Here is a 21,612-nt window from a genome sequence, read left to right on the forward strand (position 1 = left end):
GGGTTGAGAGTGCCGGTTGTTTTTGATTGCCCTCGGCCGGTGCGACTTAGCTTGGTTGGTCAGCTGGCCGGCGGAGAATAGATACTTAGGTATTTGCTGAGGAAGACGAATTGGCAGAGAGACATGAAGGGGCGTGTTGAAGACGCTTGGTCACTGTTGCGTTGATTGACGTTTAATTGTTGCAACGATTGACATTCCGTGGTTGCATGTCTGACACGTGTTTGTCCGCTGATTGGCTGACGTTTCATGGGCTGTGCCCTGATTGGTCCTTCTTCATGGGCTTTCTCCTATAAATAGGGCAGTTATTCCGTGAAATTGGCCACCAATTTCACTTTCTCCAAAATTTCCATCTCTCTAAACTTTCAAGGGCTTCTTTCTCTTCTAATCTTCTGAGTCGTTACTTCGGCTAGTGCTTTTCTTCAAGGTAACAAACAAATTTTTCTCAACTTTTATTTTGTTAATTGTTGCTACCATGTCTGCTGCTGACGCCGGTACTAGCACCTCTGCGCCGGGGGGTTTCCCGTCGCGTTTTGATGAGAAGGGGATACTAGACGCCATCCCGATAAGGTCTGGAGGCCCTAGGTCTCCCTCTCCCGAAGTTGCTCCACAAATTTTGGAGGAATGGGAGGATGAGGATGATGATGCTGATGATGATGGTGATGAGAGGACTCCTTCTGATGGGGGGAGGCCGCATCTCCTGGATCACGGCGAGGCATGTTCGACTAGTATTGACCGTGTCTGGTTTGATAAATTCGCCCGTTGTTCCGGTAAAACTCTTTTCGAGGGTCATTTCTCCTTCGGTGATGGGTACGAGATTGTTATCCCCGAGGAGGGTCAGGCGGTCTGTTGCCCTCCCCCGGGCCATATCGGCGTATATATCAGGCACCTGGAGTATGGGCTCCGGTTTCCTTTGAATGAATATGTCTCGGCCATCGTCAAAGCTATGAACGTCGCGGTGGCTCAACTGCATCCGTTGGCCATTAGGACGATAGTCGGCTTTGTGTGGCTCTGTCTCTTTAGGGGGGAGACCCCGACAGTTAACTTATTCCGCCGACTTCATCATCTTCGGCCGTCAATCTCCGGCAAGGTGGGGTGGTACAGCGTGCAGACGGAGCCAGGCTACGTCTCCGTGTCCAAACTTACTTCTTGCAAGGACTGGAAACGGCGGTGAGTGTACGTCCAAGTGCCGGAGGACTACCCATTGCCTCGGTCTTTCCAGAGCCTTGTTCACTTGCGGTGTGAGAACCGGGGAGAATATGAGAAATGTATCTCCCGGGGTAAGGTTAAGATGGACGCTTTGAAAGTCGGTCTTAATGCGGATGAGGAGCGGGCGATGCAGTTGTTTGATGCTGAGAAGGGATGGGTGCCCCCGACTCAGATTATTCTTCAGCATGAGTTGCTTTGCCGCGTCGGCCTCATACCGGCCCTCAACCAGGGTGAGTAGGGTCGGTGTGAGGCCCATTTTTGCCTGTTGTGCTCCCGTTTTTAGAGCTCTGTTTTACTTATTTAATTCTTGTCTGGTTTCTTGCAGATCGGTTCGGCCAGGACTTGTCTGAGAAAGTTTTGAAGAGGTTGGGGCTCGACAAGGACGGGAAGGTCGTTCAACGGCGTCCTAAGGTTGACTTTCGTGATCGTAGACTGGCTCCCAACGAACTCATGGACCAGCAACTGAAGGCGTTGGATCCGGCGGTGGCTCAAGCACGGGTTCTCGGAGGCATACCGAAGAGAAAACCAAAGGCAGCGTCCAGGTCTGCGGCGGCGTCAATCCCAACTCCCTCTTCAACCCCAGCGGTCCAGAAGGAGCATGTGGAGGTCGTCGATGTTACCGAGGATGTGGTGACCGTCGCGAAGGGCCCTCCTCCTCCAAAGAAGAGAAAGGAGCCACCATCTGCTTCCACCGTTGCCGGGGAGAAGAATGACTCAGCCGGCCCTCCATTCAAAAGGGTCCAAACTGGTACTGATCTAACTTGCGATTCAGACTTAGCTGGTTCGTTGGACATTCCCGATGACAGACTCTCTGAGGTGTCAATGCATGTTGACATGGATGCTCTGTGTAAATTTTTTGTAGATCCGCCGTCGGCAGTCGCCGTTCTCACTGAGCGGCAGCTGGAGAAGCATCCTGAGAAGGCGGACGATAGAAGTGCCACCGCTGACTCCTTGCTTCAGAAGATTCCCCCCACCGAGCTTGTGGCAGAGGGTACGAAAATATGCAAGAGGCTGGCGAAGTGGACTCAACTAGCCGGCTCCCACATTATGGAGCAAGAAAAGGCCATGGCCCAAACCGGGCCATTGATCGAACAGCTTAAGCTTGATCTCTCCGCTGCAAAGGGGGAAGCCGGTAAGGCTAAGCTGGACCTCCTTGCTTGCCGAAAGCGTGAGGAGGAAGATGAGAAGCGGCTATTGGCCGAGAGGGCCAAAGTTGAGGCTGCTGATGCCGCCACCGCCAAGTTGATGGAGGAGCGGGACAAGTATAAGGGCGCTCATGACGCCGTGGTTGCCAAAAGGGAAGAGTGGAAGGATCTGTTCCATGCCCAGTCGGAGGCGCACAGGGACACAAGGGCTATCCTTGCTCAAAAGGGGAAGGATATTGAGTTGCTTCAAACTGAGCATATCCCTAAAATGTGCGCCCAATTCCGGGACCAGGCCGAGGAGGCGACCAAGGAGGCAATCAAGAAGCTCTTCCCCGAAGGCTCCTTCCCGTGGGATAAATTTGACCAGCTTCTGGATGAGATGGCCGAGGCTGCGGAAACAGCGGCTGCGGAGAAGGCGGAGGCGGCGAAGGCTGCTCAGATAGCTGAGGCCAAGGCGGCCTATGATGCAAAGGTGAAGGAGGCCAAAGAGGAGGCTGAGAGGCTAAAGGCACTTGAAAATGTCGAGTCTTCTCCTGAGCCGGTCACCGAAGATGCTGCTGCTACCGGTGGAGGGCAGCAACAGGCATAGGGAGACGGGCGGCCGTTACCAGACTCACCCGGCATCTCGGATAGCTTTAGCTGTTCGGGGGCCAACTACCGGTGGAGAGCAGCAACATGTTGGCATATTGGTCGCTTCCTCTGCCGGGCCTTTGGTTGGCCGATGCGGCTAGATTTGCGTCTCAACTGTACTGAGTATATGTTTCTTCTAGCGTATCGGTCTTTGTGTCCCCGTCACTCCCGGTTTTGGCCGAGGCAATCGGGGTTACGGCTCGACAGCGTTCGTATCTGTAGACATATTGATCGCTTCCTCTGCCGGGCCTTTGGTTGGCCGATGCGGCTAGATTTGCGTCTCAACTGTACTGAGTATACGTTTCTTCTTCTTGGGGTGACTGCCTGGCGGAAACCGTCGGCATCTACCTCGATATGACTACGGAGGGGATAAATACTTTTATGGAAAACTTGGCTGATTCTTCATTAGATATAAACACGCGTTGGGGCGCCAACAATTGTTTTGGACACCTCCGCCGCTATACAAAGTATTTCCTGAGATTGTCGGTGTTCCAATGGCTCATCAAAGGCACACCCTCCATGTCCGTCAGCCGGTAAGTACCCGGCCTCATCTCTTCAACCACTTTGTAGGGACCCTCCCAGTTGGCCGTCAATTTACCATGAATGTTTCCTTTGTTGGTGGCGGCCGACTTTCTTAGGACCAGATCCCCTACTTTTAAGTCCCTTTTGTGGACTCTTCGGTTGTAGGCTCTTCTCATCCGGTTTTGGTATACTGCCAAGTTGAGGCGTGCTGTATCTCGGCTTTCTTCGACCAGGTCTAGGGAGGCTTTCAAGCCTTCCTCATTTTCGGCTGGGTCAAAGGTTCGCGTTCTGTATGTCGGCACCGTTGCTTCAATTGGCAGGACTGCTTTAGATCCGTAGACTAAGTGGAAAGGACTGTACCCCGTTGCTTCTTTCTCCGTGGTTCTAAGGGACCACAGGATGCCGGGTAGTTCATCGGCCCATCTTCCCTTAAGGTCTTCAACTGTCTTCTTCAAACCGTTGAGGATTGTTTTATTGGCTGCCTCCGCCTGTCCGTTGCTCTGTGGGTGGCAGACGGAGGAGTATGCAAATTTGATACCAAGTTCTTCCAACCAGCTCATTATTGTGTCACTCCAAAACTCTCGGCCGTGGTCAAATACCATGACTTGGGGTAACCCAAAACGAGTTATGACATTCTCCCAGATTACCTTTCTTACGGCCGCTGTGGTCTTCGCCGGTACTGCTACAGCTTCAACCGATTTGGTGAAGTAATCAACGGCGACGATCAACAATTCTCTTTATGAATTTCTCCCCAAATATGTTTCATAATAAATAAAAATCATATGCAATTTGGAATCAAGTCAAGCATGAAGAATATGGTAGAGGACGCTCCTTTGTCAGATGTAAACCCTTATTTGTCTCAAGACATATGGTTCGAAATCCTTAAGAATCTTCCTGTGAAAACCCTAGGCAAATGTCGTTGTGTCTGCAAATCATGGCGCTCCCTTATAGTCTCGCCTACTTTTATGTCTGCACATCTCAAGCATTACACCCAAAACAACGCCAATTCCTTAATACTCTACAAAAAGAAATCGGAAAACGGATATACATATAACGAGCATTGTGTTCAATTCCGTGATTCGGATAAGTTAAAGGAGCAGAATTCGATTTGCGATTATACATGGCCTTACTTCCACCAATTCTGCTTTGTCTATGGTTTGTTGTGCCTTTTTAACAATGATAATCTCGGCCGCTCTACTCCCATCCTTATTTGGAATCCCATACTTGAAAAATGCATCACACTTCCTAGGACAACAATTAGGGACACAGTATCTGTGGTGGGATTCGGCTATGATTGTCGAAAGAGCGATCATCGGGTGGTCGTAATATATTTTTCAAGTACAGAAACTCCATTGGTTGAGGTTTTCTCAGTTCAGGAGCGAACACGGAGAATTATTTCTGCTGATTATTTGGTTGATAACTCTATTATTAGTCATGGCTATCTTACTTCCGCGAATTGTTTTGTCAATGGGTTTATTCATTGGTTTTTTTGGGACATTAAATTCCGTCCCAAAGCATTGCTTCTGTTTAACGTCTCTGACGATAAGTTTGAGACGATGGAGTTGCCTGAAGCTATTACAATCATGGAGAAAGTTGAGAGTTTCAGTATCTTTGAGCACCAAGGTATGCTATCAGTCTCGCATTGCGATCTACTCCACTACTGGAAAATTCGATGTCAAATCTGGGTGAAGCGAGAATACAATGATGCGACTTCATGGTTGAAAATCTTGGATGTTATGCCGTTACTTGGTCTTTCTCATACACTCCCATTGCATTATAAGGATAAGAATGGCGAGCTAATCGAGTTAACCAAGAAATTCAGTGATGGGGCTATGTACTTGGATATGACGAATAATGGTCATCTTAAGGAGCTTGGTTTTCGAATTACTCAATATACGACGAGGTTAAGTGCTTATTCTGAAAGTCTCGTCTTTCTCGACCAACAGATTTCCGATTATACTGATGACTATGCTCAACTCAGATGGTACCTTCTAGCTAATTAATCTCTCATCCCCTCATCGGTAGATAATTTAATGTTTGTTCCACATTTACGATACAGATCTCGAATGATTACTAAGTTTGCTGCGTTTACTGAGAGTCTCGTATTGTAATTGAATCGTTTATCATTGTACTAGAATTAGAATTCAAGTTATTTCGTATCTGGTGTTGAAATCGCCTTCACATTTCATATTTTCATTGTGTTTTTGCACTACTTTACGCTGAGTTAGTACCAATGTCCACTTATACGTGCAATGAGCCAATTGATCTCCTGTAACTCTATAACTCTGTTATTTCGTATATGACACATTACGTCTCCACTGTATTACATACAGCTCATTTAACGATAACATCACATGTGATAAATACGCTACTAAGGCGTATAACTAAAGAAATTGTTAGTTTTATGTTGTATGTTAGTGTGAGCAAGGTATTTGAACGAGGAAGAGTTGATTGTTTTTTTTTAAAAAAAGAATCAATTCATTATCAAATTTGACCGGATACAACTCGACTAGAACCAAATAAAATAAAATCTCGTTCAAAAAAAAATTTGTAAACTTGAATTGCTCCAAAGCACGTCCTCTATTATATCGCTGCAAACAGCTTTTCACAAGAGATTCGTAGGATCTTGAGCCTTGACGAGAGACGATTCCATCTGACCAAATTGAGTGTAACCAACAAATCGACAGCATATAGCATATGTAAGTAACATATAATTAAACGATTTGTTATTTATTGATTTTTTTATTTGTTTCTTGTTGCAAATTGCAGTACGTCAAGCCTATTTATAGGCCATCTATGTCGGTTACAATGGCCATATTTTTACCTTCCTTCCTCTAGATTTTTCTAGATTTTTCTAGATTACATAATTTAACAGAAATTACGGAGGGAGTAATTTTTCTAATAACCTTTCATGTTCAATGTCTCAACCTCCCCTGCTCATAGAGTAACGGAAAGGCCACATATTTCTTGGAAATATTGATACAGATTTATTGGGAACCAAAATGTCCTGCACTTCAAACGATCCTTCTACTACCTTAAATACTCTGACGTGTTCGATTTTATTTGAATTATATTTCACTAGAATCACTACTATCTACCAAAAATGTCAGACGTAAATCACCCGGTGTGTTTGGATAGTAAAAGTGGAGGAAAAGGGAGAGGAGGGGGAACGAGGGAAGAGAAAGGGAGGGCACATGGGATGTGGGTGTTTGGATACCATTTTCTTCCAAATCTTGCCTATTGTGGAGAGATTTTGATTTGCCTTAGAGGAGGGTAAATGGATCCCTCCAAATCTCACCCCCTCCATTTCCCTCCACCCTTATTTGCTATCCAAACAAGGGATTTTAAATCCCCTACTCTCCCTCCCTTTCTTTTCCCTCCAAATCACTTAATCCAAACACACCCTAAATATTCTCATGTTGCTCACTTAATTGATCTATCTCACATCTTAGTACTATCTACTAAAAATGTCGGACGTAAATACTAAATCCATGTGTGTCTTAAGACATACGATTCGAAATATTCAAGGAATATCATGTCGGGTTTACTAAGATAATAAGCGAAGAGCCAGCCCCGCTGGTGTCCTATAGACCTATAATCCTAAGACTAAGCAAATTAAGGAACTTGTTCTTCGAATTAGTAGATCAACCAAGTTTAGTGTTTTTTTCGGATATTGTTGCATTGCTCGACCAAAAGATTGATGATCTTGCTGCCGATGAACTCGTAAGGTCTAAACAGCCTAAATGGCTAGAAAAAACATGGGTACAAGGATATCGTCGTATTTAGTGGTAAGTCAACTACATAGACGCCTTTCTTAGGCCAGCAAGTCTCTTATAGCACCCTCTTATATAGTTACTCCGTATATCATAAGACGAGCCCAAAAGAAGACAAGCCCAAATGTAACCCTTCAATATGTTTGACTCTTGAGGTTAGTCTTTGTGTCGCTTGCGAAAGGAAAGAGAGGAATGATAAATATCTCCGACCACATAACCCCGAACGGGGTCATGGCTTTCTTGGTCGAGACACAAATTTCCATGTAAGAATTTCGCTAAGTATTGATATTAATATATATCTCCGACCACATAACCCCAATAACTGATGCCATATATCTCGTATATACTTTACCGAACATGATAAATTTACTTATCATTGCCTTATCCATTACATATACATGAACTCAATATACGATTATATGACCATACACTCCGTATTCCCGACTCACATTATATCCATCACGAGCTCAACCCGATTTTGACTCGAAAACCCGAATTCACTTAAATGTCTTTTGATAAAAAACACTAACAAGTTCCAAAAATCAGAGCACAATAGTTTGGCCCCCAAAATATGTCTATACAAGTATTACTTGAAAAGCGACGGTGTCATCTTGTTTTTCTTATAATTTGGGATTCCAGATTGACGATCGCTCAGATTTATTCAACGGGCAATCGCTCAGATTTATTAACGGCCCTGCAAATTTGTTTCGTTAAAAAAGAAAGTAGAACGTAACAAGCAACATTGGACAGAATACAACTTCACGTTGAATCAAAAACTCTAAACAAACGAAACAAAATCATTGTAGAAAATTGATCGATTCATTTCCTGATTTCAAGTTTAATGGATATACGGATCAAACATGGGTGTTTTGGTCGTCAAGCAAATACGAGACTCTCAGTAAACGCAGCAAACTTTGTAGATGCATCTTGATGAAGACCGAGTTCAAGAAACTCTTTTATTACAAAAAGACGGATACCAAGTGTAAAACATAGTCTCGACTTCGTCATCAAAATGTCACACAAAATCAACATTTTACCAGTTCCCCTACCAAACCCAAATAGCTCACCATTCCTCCCCAAGTAATCAATTGGACCCATGTGAATATAATCATTAATTGCCATATTCAATATCAAACACCAAGACTTTTCTTTTTAACCCAAATATGAACTATCGCACCAATGACCATGACGTCCATGTCGCATTGATACTCGCAATGCGACAATGATAACTTAGTTTTATACTCAAGAATACCGACTTCCCCTATCCATGAATTTACAATCTTGTTTGGCAACTCTATCTTTTCAAAAGTTTCTTCGACTATATCGAATGAAACAATCCATTTTCCAAATGAGGAATTATCCATAACATACTTTTCCAAAGTGAGCCAATAAACGACACCGTTTATAAAGCAGTGTGAAGAGGAGACCATAGAAATCGAGTTATCACCTAAATAATAATCCGAGGGGATATTCCTCCATATCCGATCCCAAATCGTATAAACCTCAACCAACTTGTTGACCTCGTGATCAACCCGAGAATAAGTAATCCTAACAACCCTATTGCATTAAACAAGCATATGTATATGTGGACTGTGGTTGTATCGTTCAACCTGTATGCAGGGCATTTTGGTTCCCAATAATTGTACAGAAAAACATAATTTTGTATCAACATTTTCCAAGTAGTAAATGGACGTTTCGTTACTCTATGAATGGATATGAATGGTCTTGATCGACAAATTACCTCTAATTTTCACAAGTACTTAAATAAAACCGTTGAACAATGTTCAATACGTAATTTTAACATTAACAGTTATGATTCATTCAAAAAGAACACTTAACATTAACAGTAGAAAATACAGTAATTGAATAATTCCTAAACCGGCCATTTGGAACATAACGAAGCGACATAAGAATAACTAAATATTGAACCGAGCCCTGAGCTTGAGCTCGAGCTCAATTTTCCTTGCCGATTTTGATTCATTCTGAGCTCGATATCATACTGAGTTGATGTTGATTAGATCAACTCGTATCAAACTTACCCGGATATCGGAATACCATGTAACGGTGTACCTCTTCAAATTGTTAGTCTCATCTATGACCGTTACATGAACTATTATTATTGCGGATCGAATGCATGTAACTAAGGTATATAAGATCATAGTCCGATCCTGTTGACAAGTTTTACTTAGTATTGCATCATAAAAGGCATGGACTACTCTATTAGTCCTTACAAGTGTTGGCTTATCTGACATATCCCAACAAGATATCTCGACATATCCTAACAAGATCAAATAAAATACGGAGTAATTAAAATGAACAACAAAATAAATCGAATATTAGCATTGATCCACATTACATTAGTCCGTACAAGTGTTGGACTATCTCGACATATCCTAACAAGAAATCAAATAACTAAAAAGAACAAAATAAATCGAATATTAGCATCGCTCTACATTACATTATCAATCCTTCATGAATTCCATCCAAATAAAGTCGCCAAAGAAGATTTCATTGTCCTGCATAATAAAACCAAAACCAAAACCAAAATCAAAATCAAATGTATGACAAACATCGGAAAATCAACAAAATTAGCATAAACAAAAAGATGTGCGATAATATCACATTAGCTTTCCAAAATTTCATCCGCTAAGCGAAAACATTTTTGTGTATGTCGTATTAGATACGGGGTATATTAGTATATATACCTTTTAAGTTCATCAGCAGTGAGATCGTCAATCTCTTGATCGAGCAATGCAAGACTCTCCGAATAAGCACTGAATTTGTTAGATCCCCACATCTTAAGACCAAGTTCTTTTAATTCATTAGTCTTAGGATTATAGGACACCAGCTCTCCAATGCTTTCCGTACCAAACCCGAGTAATTCCTCGTTCGCTCCTAAGTATTGCACCGGACCGTCATGGTAAAAGTCAAATAGCAATCCAACATTTAAGATTTTGCACCATGAACTCCCTACATTATATTCTTGTTTCACCCAGATTTGACAATCGGCTGAAATATCGCCTTCGTCCATGACCATGTGGTCGGAGATGGACACCGATAACTTACCTTGATACTCGAATATACCAAACTCACCCCGTGATGAGCGAATCTTTACAATTTCTTCTGGTAATTCCATCTTCGCAAATGTTTCTTCCGCGACATCAAACAAAAGCAACCATTTCCCGAGAGAAGAATTGATTTTGGCCTCTTGAGTAATAAGCCAATGAATGATTCCATTACAAAAGCAGTGTAAAGAGGAGACATTATTAATCAAGTTATCAACCAAATACTTGGAGGAAATAGTCCTCCATGTTCGATCCTGAACCGAGTAAACCTCTACCAACGGCACATTGATTCCCCAATAACTAATTTTGACCACCCGATGATCATTCCTCCGATAATCATAGCCGAACCCCACCACAGATTTTTCGCCAGTAAATGTGGACTTAGAAATTTTAATGGATTTCTGAATTAAGGGATTCCATAACAAGATACGGTCTGTCGGGCTAAGATACCTAGAATCAGAGACGCACAACAAACCATTAACAGACCCCACGAACTTGAAGCAGAACGTCAAATTATGAACAGGTACAACGAAAGGGAAATCTGAGGTGTGAAGTTTATTCCCTTTTTTTAACTGAGCTAAATCTCGAAAGAGAATATACTGCTCGTCTGATTCTTTGTAGAGAATCAAAGAATTTGTGTCGTTTCGGGTGTAATGCTTAAGGTGTGCAGCCATAAAAGACGCGGAAACAATGACTGAATGCCATGATTTGGAGACACAACGACATTTGCCTAATGTTTTTACAGGAAGTTGTTTGAAGATTTCGAACCATATGTCTTCAGAGATACATGGATTTATATCTGACATTTTTTTTAGTAAATAGTAGTACTGAAATGTAATATAGATATACTGAGCACATCAATCAGAGTATTTAAGTTGGAAGATGAAAGATTTGGTGCATTAAACAAGCATGTATCAACATTTCCAATTTTCCATGTACGTATTATATGGGCTTTTCGTTAATCTATGAGCGAGGAAGGTAGACAGTTAACACTTAACAGGAATGATTTTGATCGAGAAATTAATACGTAATGCAAAAAAAATTCATGGTAGTCTGATGTTATCCGTTTCGTGTTTCTTCAAATTATCGGTCTCAATTAGGATCGTTATATGAATCACGAATGTATCTAATTACTCCGTAGGATAAATAAGATCATAGTCCGCTCCCGGTGATAAATGTTTTACATACCGAGTAGTATTTAGTCATAAAAGGCATGGATATCCCAACAGTTAGATAGCACCACAATAGAACTCACACATAATAAAGTTTACAAAGAGCGAACACCAAAAACGTTGGCTTATCTGGACATATGCTAACAAGAAATCAGATTAATAAAGAAGAATGACAAAATAATTAAATAAATAGACGAAAAACGATATTCAAAATAATTAAATGAAGAGCATAACAAAAACCTCAAATAAATAAGAAGAAGTAACATACAGCATTCTGACTTATGAGGTAAACTAATTTTTGGCTTGTTTTGAGATGAACGTTTCAAGTTCATTAGCAGTGATCAGCTTAATAGATAGAAAGAACAACTTAAAATTGCTTAAATGTACCATTCGAGTTCAGCATAGAGTCATCAATATAATCGGGAATCAGTTTTGGTCGAGAAAGACAAGACTTTCAGAATAAGCACTAAAACTAGTCCAATAATTTGTATGAAAACCAAGGTCCTTAATATCAGCAGTCCTCGTATCATAGTACATAAGCTCGTCGTCACGATACCTAATGGTAGACCCGAGTAACTCGCCATTTTTACCCAAATACTGTACTGGGACCGTAAGAGAAAAATTATGTAACGATGTAACATCCAAGATTTTGTACCATGAACTCGCATCATTGTATTCTCGTTGCACCCAGATTTGACATCGACTTGAAATATCAGGATCGTATAGCGACAATGATAACATACCTTGGTACTCAAATATACCAAAATTTTTGCAATTTCTAGTTTCCCCCATGTTCGTAATGTTTCCAGGCAACTCCATCATTTCAAACTTCTCGTCTGAGACATCAAACATAAGCAATGTTTTGGCACGGAAAGGCCAGTTTTTAGAATCCCAAATAAACCAGTGAATAACCCCATTGACAAAACAATTCGTGGAAGATATATTAGTAATAGAGTTATTAACCAAATAATCAGCGGAAATAATTCTCCGTGTTTGCTCCTGAACTGAGAAGACCTCAACCACTGGAGCTTCATTAGCTGAAAAACAAATTCGGACCACCCGATGATCATTCTTTCGACAATCATAGCCGAACCCCAGCGTAGATGTTCTGTCCATAAATGTGGTAATGGGAAGTTTGATGCATTGTTGAAGTACGGGATTCCATATAAGGATGAAAATATAGGGACGAATATAAATATCGTCAAAGAGACACAACAAACCATAGACAGAGCCAATGAGTTGGAAGCAACGCCGCATATAATCGCAAACCAAGACAGGGTAATTCGAAGTGTGGAGGCTACAATTTTCCCCTAACAGAGCCGAATCACAGAACTGAACAAACGGCTTACAGTATCGGCTTCCCGAACTCTTTTTGTAGAAAATTACGGAATTGGCGATGTTTTGGGTGTAATGCTTAAAGTGTGCAGACATAAAAGAAGGGGAGACAATGAGGGAATGCCATGATTTGCATACACAACGACATTTGCCTAAGGTTTTCACAGGAAGATTTTTAAGGATTTCGAACCATATGTCTTCTGAGAAACATGGATTTACATCCGACATTTTTATTTTGTGGTTAGTAGTGAAATGTCAAGACAATCATGTATGCTTAAACAATGAACAATTGAGCATTGAGCACAATAGAGTATTTAAGATAGAAGATTAAGGATTTGGTGCATTAAACAATCATGTATGTACGTAGTCAAATTGTAATTTCCAATAAATGTGAAATAACTTCGTATCAACATTTCCAAGTACTATATGGACGTTTCAATAATCTATGTGTGAGGCAGGTTGATAGTTGGACATGAATTGTTTAGATTGAGTAATGAATTCCTACCATCTCATATTCACAAATCCTCAAATAAGACAGTTTGACAAGGTAAATTCACAAATTCTCAAATAAGTTATTTGTCACAGTTTTTTTCCTTATTATTAAATGAAGTTGTTAGGAGAATATTACGGTAATATTACCGTAATCGGAATAATATCAGTATTAGAATAATTATATTATATTGCGATATTAGTTGATACGATTTAAATCTCGGGAGTACTATAAATGTCGAGCCTGTTGTGAAATAAGGAGGAGAGAATTGTAGAAAGAAGGTAGAGAATATGGGAGAGACGGAACTGTATCTTATTTCATTATGAGAGGGTATATATATACACATACAATGAGGGCATAGTTTCCATAAGATAATATATTCTAGAAATATTCTAAGATATGGACATCCATATAATAATATTTCATAACACTCCCCCTTGGATGTCCATTACTGAAGAAGATGTCTCGTTAAAAACCTTACTAGAAAAACCCTGTGGGAAAAAATACTAAAAAGGAAAAGAGTACAATAATCTTCAAACACGCATAATAATAGCTGCCTCGTTAAAACCTTTCCATGGAAAACCCAGTGGGACAAAACCATGGATAAGGAAAAAGAGTACAGCGCGTGTCAACTCCCCCTGATGATTACATAACTTGATAAATCTTGAAATGAACCATGCTTTGACGTAACTTCTCGAACGTTGAATAAAATCCATTGTAGTTGATAAACTTGATATCTCCAAATCCTTGATAATTTCAATCTTCATATTTGTTTAATTCTCACAATCTGGGAGTAGTCATTTGTGATGACTCTTGGATCTTATTTCAAATAGTATTTCCACAATAGTGATAGGGAACTTTTTCATAGATGACATAACATTATATGTTAAGAATAACTCATCTTAATAATCATAGCGTATCAATGCGCTTATTGTGCTACCTCGTTAAAAACCTTGCTAGGAAAAACCCATTGGGACAAAAAAAACCTAGTCGAAGGGAAAAAGAGTGTAGCCATCATTCCTTAATTCCTTGTATTAAGGAGAATCAATCCGATAATTATTGAATACATCATCCAATTTCTTTGAGCTATTTTCTTTGCTAAACCACATATGTATGGATTGAGATTCTCATTGTAGATTTTGACTACATTATTTTCCAATCGTTATGGTACTTCTGGACCACAAACTAATTACACATATTTAGCATGAAGCTCATTTACATCATTATCATTATTCTCATATGCTCAAACTTCAGGTTGAGACAATAACAATTTCAAATAAACTCTATAGGAGTTTTGATGTTCCATTATAGAACTAATCACGATATCTTTCAATCGTATTGTAGAGGTTTATATATTTCATCAAGAGCTTTCAATAACTCAATTGATCAACCATTAACAATTGATGATCATTTATAAGAGGCTGTAAAATATATTTCTCCTTTTAAACATTTATCAAACTATAACAATATAATTAATTATGTGCATGCGTATGATACGTAACTAAATCTAAACAACAATAAAACAATGCAATAATGTATAATGTATATATAATAACACTAAGATGCACATGATAAACTTATTAACTAAAATGCACATGATGATGACTCAAAATGCAAACTGTACAGTTTCCTTTCCAATAACCATAATCTGAATTGACTTCAGGTCAATGAATGGACTTCGAGTCCATGAGCTCATTCATAATCATAGATTATATGTCGACAATTAAAATGGACTTAAATATAAGATCCTCATTTTCTAGTCCATTAATTTTCGCGCGCAAATGCATATCGGTTCCTTAAACATATCGATATAATTTCAATATCTCGTGATATTGTCAGTACTGATCAATGATATCTGAATATATTTGGTACCATTCCTTTTCTATATAGGCCATCTATTATCATTCAGATATTTATGTCACTTTCAGTACATCCAAATTTCTTTACTCTATAGGAGTACCAACTGCCCAAATTTGCCATTTTCTTATTACTAGAAATATTGAACCGATATGACTCTCACACTATATTTCACGTGTGCTTTATTGTTCAATTTGGCAAGAATCTGATTTTTCATTACATATATTTTCTATGACTAATGTATAGCTCGCTATACCACATATAGGGCTAAACTGTCTATAATTAAGTCATAGATTTTAATGTAACTATCACATTTTGATAAGGTGATAAAAGTGGTATCATAATACATCTTCATAAGCAAATGATTGCCATCATTTCTATATTCATGAACCTCTACTTGATGTATTTCATATTGAAAACAAATCACTGAACTTCAGGTCCAGCTGGGGATAATATACTTGTTTGTTTTTACCAACTTTTCCTTATCATTCTCCCCCTAAGGTGGTAAAAACCATAATCACCTTAGATCTTAATTTCTCATATCGCCGATGAGAATTTATATGGCATTTTTATACATTAACAAAATCTTTTGGGGAGTAACATATAATGCAGTCGGATTTTAAATGTGCTGAATCACAATGCCCAATTTGGAGACTAACGATTCCATATAATAATCAAACTGTGATCTCCAATATCAAATATACTCAGTCTTCGTGTAATGTCTTGCCCTTAATAAATTTACACGAGAGAGTTTCAGCACTTATATTTTCCTTAGGATAAACTTCAGGTTTATCAAAACGGGTATAATAAGAACCCGGATGGCCTCACTATGTCACATCTGAATAATTTCATGTCAACTTTCTTAGTTGCCCACAATCCAGGCAATCTTTCATAATCTATCCGGCCAGATAAATGATGTGACATAAGACAAAACATGTGTCTCGTTTAAGTAGGCAAAACTCGTCAATGTTCCTTCAGAGAACATGACTATAATCTTGTATACTTCTGGTATACAACTTCTATTTATGGAACTTCTAGTCCGAAATAGGTAATAGATGAATAGATATACAATAATGGAACATAAGGTAAAATCAACGCTAATAATAAGATAATAATAATAATACGACATTAATGTGCGACACAAACCATGCGAATAGAGACATATTCATATACTAACACACAAGCAATCTCGTCTGTAATATTATCTACTTCTTTTCAACTTGAGTGGGTTCAACGTCTTGTTTATGAGGACCAAAATATTAAGAAACAAATATTCTTACCTTGCATTCTTTTCGTTAACGAAGGATGTAAAACCATCTTAATAATAATATAACTATCATAAGCATATTAGGAAGCCTAGTAATAAAATACCTGATTTACCTTTACGAGCAATTGGGTTCCACTAGCAAAATACAAAAATTACCTGAATATACGTGACATGTTTATGGTAGAATGAAAAGAATTTATCATATTTTTTCTTTTTACTTATATAGAACTTTTAGCATATATGAGTTTTATAATACTTTTCATGAAATATTTTCTTTTACGAGATATTGTCATTTCTTTCAATGAACAAATTTTGGCTCAATAAGGCCACATATTAAGCTCAATTAAGGCTTCTTTACTTGGCTCATCAAATGCCACATTATTAGGCTCAATTTAGGCCGCAACATTAGGCTTATCATAACGCCATATTCTCGATCTCTGTCACCGGCAGAGTCTTTATGAGATGTCACATTCATTTCAAGGAATGGATCACATTTCATATCTCATTATACTGTTCAACTTCAGGTGAACAAGAATCAATTCGCAAATAAATTTGCCTTTCATAAAGACCGCTTTAAATTGAACAGCGATTTATATACTCATAGATGTGGACTTCTGGCCACTTACACTTATACAATATGAATATATTGTACTGATGAGACGGTGTTAAATTATTACACACCTTTAAAAACTTTGAACTTCAGGCCAAAGTTATAATATGGACATATTTCTCATCTTTATAATAAATCTTTTGGGCTTTTAGGTCAAGATTTTATGGTATGTCCTTTTTCCAAAACTTTTTTTTTTTTTTTTTTTTAAAAAAAAAAAAATTTTTTTTTACAAAAATCACTCAATGAATGCAATGAAATAATTATCGTGTATATGCCCATATGCAGCGAAATAATTATCGTGTATTCTACAATCTAGTGCAATTATACGTTTTAAGAAGAAGAAATTGTTAAAGCTAATTCTATGTTGAAGCAGTTTAGTACGAATATCATGTCAATAATTCACGTAGTCATAAAATCACATATAACATGGATATGATATGATAGTGTACCTGATTCAATTGAAATCTAATATTTGCTCAATTAGTTAGAGTAGTTTATCAATTTCATGGGTCAAACATCATAAAGCAATGTAATTCGTTTAAAATTACTCCACATATACTATAAGTTATATAAAAAAAAAACATACCTGAATCAGCTAAATAATATAATAAGATCTGATATGAACCTCCTGATTATCAGATCTGACTTTACGAAATATAATAATAAGTACGTAGTAGATTGTATCCGACGTAGAAATAATAATAAGGATGATTAGAGTCTCGATAAAGAAATAATAATGAGGATGGTTAGAGAGTCGTGCTGATAACGTGTTGTGAAATAAGGAGGAGAGAATTGTAGAAAGAAGGTAGAGAATATGGGAGAGACGGAACTGTATCTTATTTCATTATGAGAGGGTATATATATACACATACAATGAGGGCATAGTTTCCATAAGATAATATATTCTAGAAATATTCTAAGATATGGACATCCATATAATAATATTTCATAACAGAGCCAATGTAATCATTCGAGATACGAACGAACGATTATCAATAATACCACGATTTCCTTTATGCTTTCCTCTCTCTCCAATTCTATTATGGTATCAGAGCCTCACGCTCTTGAGACCTAAATCTACAAATTTCCGCTGCCTGCCGGTGGGTATGGTAAATTATTAACCCACCGGCGGGATTTGGTTGAAAATATTCACATTCACGATCTAAAAAAAAAAAAAATCTTACGTCCTTTTGAATTCTGTATGTATGCTCCTTTTATTGATCAATAACATTTACATGGTCTTTGTAAGTTCAATTCCTTTATTGGGAGTACAAACAAGTTCTCCATCGATTCGATATGACGGATACTTTTCCGTTTTTTTAACGAAGTCAAGTTCGAAAAATTGCGGCGTTCTTGACCATGAAATTTATACGAATTCGAAAATATTGATCGTCTGATATTTCGACGGGTCCAAAAAAACGACGACGTTCCCGTACCCCGAAGATCGAAGGTTGAAGGTTGAAGAATCGGATTTTTCTACTTTCCTTATTTGGCAAACCCATGGAAATTTTGACAAATTACCATGGGTTTGAGGGGGATGTTAGAGGATCGATGTTAGAATATTACGGTATATGTTAATATACCGACATCGTAATAATATATTAGTATTATGGAAAGTATATTAAGTTGGTAATATTAGAAGATTTAAGGTAGATATGGTGCTATTGTAATGATCAGAACTACTGTTTTATTGGAGATTCTCCAAATACGTTGTCCACCGAATGAATTTAATTTGTCAGGTTCGAAAAATTGCGACGTTCTTGACAATGCAAATTAAACGAATTCGAAAATATTGATCATCGTTTGATATTTTGATGGGTCATAAAAACCTTAACGAGTTCGAAAAGATGCGACGTTCTCGTTTAGGTTGTGTCTAGAGATGGTAACGGATCCTGGACCTTATCGAGATCCGCGGATCCGGACCCTGATGGGTAGGATATGGATCCTAATTTTTCGGACCCCGTGGATATGGGTTGGATATGGATCCACTTATTTGAAAATGGATCTGGATATGGATCTGGAAAATTTGGATCCGTCGGATATGGATCCAACGTTGGTGTGGCAGATATGGATCTGGATCCTATCGGACACTACCCAGATCCGGTCCATTGTCATCCCTATTAACATTACACAAACACAGTACACAAGTTGTAAGTTAGAGATGGCAACGGATCCTGGATCCTATCCAGATCCGCGGATCTGGACCTTGATGGGTAGGATATGGATCCTAATTTTTCAAACCCCATGGATATGGGTTGGATATGGATCCACTTATTTGAAAATGGATCTGAATATGGATCTGGAAAATTTGGATCCGCCGGATATGGGTCGCGCGGATATGGATCCAATGTTGGTGTGGCGGATTTGGATCTGGATCCTATCGGACCCTATCCAGATCCGGTCCATAGCCATCCCTAGTTGTGTCTTATAGAATTTTGAAAAGTTCGAAAAGAATGACTGATGATTTGGGTCAGGTTCGAAAAACTGCGACGTTCTTGACAACGACATTCCAACGAATTCGAAAAAAACGACGTTCTCATTTCCTTTGAATTATTCTTAACATGTTAAAGAGGATCGAGTGGCGTTGGCCGTTGTGGCGGTGAAGCTAGATCGAATGCCGAAGAAAATGGATTCCCTTCTTTTCTTTATTTTGCAAACCCATGAAAATTTCGAAAAATTATCATGGGTTTGAGGAGGGATGTTAGGAGAATATTACGGTAATATTACCGTAATCGGAATAATACCAGTATTAAAATAATTATATTTTTAAAATAGAAAGGACAACAAACGAGTGAGACACCCCAATATGGAAAAAGACAACAAATGACCGGGACAGAAGGAGTATCTTTTTAATTATTATTTCAAAAATATTATATAAATATTAATATTTTAATAAAAAAATTAATTTACCTTAGACCCAACTGGTCGACCATTTTGGATTGAGTCTTGACCCGAAATTAAAGGATTATTTCAGGTTTGAGATTTTTGAGTCTTGACTCTGGGAAAAACGCACCGGGTCAGGTTTACGGTCCCAACTAACTTCATGTATTACTAGGGTAGATTTGTTAATCTTTCTTGTATAAATTGTCATTTATGAATTATGCAATTCTCATAAACTAATCACTTACTTCCTCTCCATCCTGCTCATTTGTTCATCTTTGATTTTGGTCCAAAGACTAAAGAGAGACAACGAGGCCATTTGTAGATATTATTTGCATGAGAAGTGAACAATAGGTTATCTAAATGATCAAATTATATTTCAAAAAAATTGTAAGACAATTAGTCTTGCTTATAGGCTATAGCCATTGTAAATTATAACGAAAGGGTAACATGCATCATCACTCAAAAAAAGTGTTGGTATGGATGATTTTATACTCTCGGTGTAAATTATTTGTGAAGGCCAACTAATGAATAAGATACCGTAATATGGAATAGGTAAACAAATAATCGAGAAGGAGGGAGGGAGTACATGCAGTTATTGTATTGATTATTGTGAAATTAATGAGTGATTTCCGAATATGACGTTGAGAATAAAAATAATTCTCATTTTAGGCTTGGTTTTACTCCCTAACATAATTCTCAATATGGTGTTCACATAGGTTTGGATTAACTTCCAACACAAATACTTGTGTTGGCGAGGGCGAAGAGGTAATAGTAAAAGGTAAAATCCGAAAAAATTTAAAATTTAAACTAAAGCTTTGAAATTTTCAGAAGCCATCGGGGCGAGCGCCCTTGCTAACTCCCCCTCGCTCCACGACTGTATGCATCTTTGATAATACAAAACTGTGAAGGCAATCTCAACATCAGTTACTCAACTATTCTGATTCATCCAAAAATACTCATAAACATAAGTTCAAATTCTAGTAAAACGATAAACCATTCAATACTAATCTGACAACTTAGGAAATATAGTCCATAGCTAGGAGTATAATTCATCATCCGTATGACAAGATCGAGCAACGCAAAAACAACTTGGAACACAATGACGAAGTGACGTTTGGGTTGTAAATTTTCATCATCTTCAGCGTACAATCCTGCAAAAGATTATCGCATAAAAGACTCGGTTGTAATCAAAATGAAAACAACATTGCAAATGAATGTTCTTATACCTGTATGATTTTTGTCAGAAATTAAAATTAATTCATTCACTACTACACAACCCGTGCATTTATGACGCTTTTTCAAGAGTTTTTCGACGCTTTAAAGCGTCAGTTTTTTGTTTATCGACGCTTTTAAGAAGCGTCAATTTTTGGGCCGTCACTATTTTTTGATGCTTTTTTTGGTCACCAAATATGACGCTTTTAAGCGCCTTCATGGACTATTGACGCTTTTAATTGTCAACAAAATTGACGCTTTTAAGCGTCTTCGGTGGCTATTGACGTTTTGTTTTGTCAACAAATTTGACGCTTTTAAACGTCTACATGGACTATTGACGCTTTTAATTGTCGACAAATTTGACGCTTTTAAGCGTCTTCAGCAACTATTGATGGTTTTATGTGTCACTCGATGAGACGGAATTAGGCGTCAACTATTTATATAT

General features: G+C 38.5%; 2 protein-coding genes across 2 annotated transcripts; one reads left to right on the forward strand and one right to left on the reverse strand.

The window, feature by feature from the left end:
* Nucleotides 1–4,318: 4,318 nt before the first annotated feature.
* On the forward strand, nt 4,319–5,506 carry LOC141627391 (putative F-box protein At1g32420). Its single transcript, XM_074440686.1, has one exon. It carries the CDS (start codon nt 4,319–4,321, stop codon nt 5,504–5,506), a length of 1,188 nt encoding a protein of 395 aa, XP_074296787.1.
* Nucleotides 5,507–11,939: 6,433 nt separating this feature from the next.
* LOC141627402 (F-box/kelch-repeat protein At3g23880-like) lies at nt 11,940–13,076 on the reverse strand. The gene has a single exon (XM_074440688.1). It carries the CDS (start codon nt 13,074–13,076, stop codon nt 11,940–11,942), a length of 1,137 nt encoding a protein of 378 aa, XP_074296789.1.
* Nucleotides 13,077–21,612: the final 8,536 nt, after the last annotated feature.

The sequence above is a fragment of the Silene latifolia genome, chromosome 2 (assembly GCF_048544455.1).
Source record: "Silene latifolia isolate original U9 population chromosome 2, ASM4854445v1, whole genome shotgun sequence".
NCBI lineage: Eukaryota > Viridiplantae > Streptophyta > Magnoliopsida > Caryophyllales > Caryophyllaceae > Silene > Silene latifolia.

Bases quoted from the DNA above. Each gene is read 5' to 3' on its own strand.
- LOC141627391 (XM_074440686.1), top strand. From the start codon at position 4,319: ATGGTAGAGGACGCTCCTTTGTCAGATGTAAACCCTTATTTGTCTCAA.
- LOC141627402 (XM_074440688.1), bottom strand. From the start codon at position 13,076: ATGTCGGATGTAAATCCATGTTTCTCAGAAGACATATGGTTCGAAATC.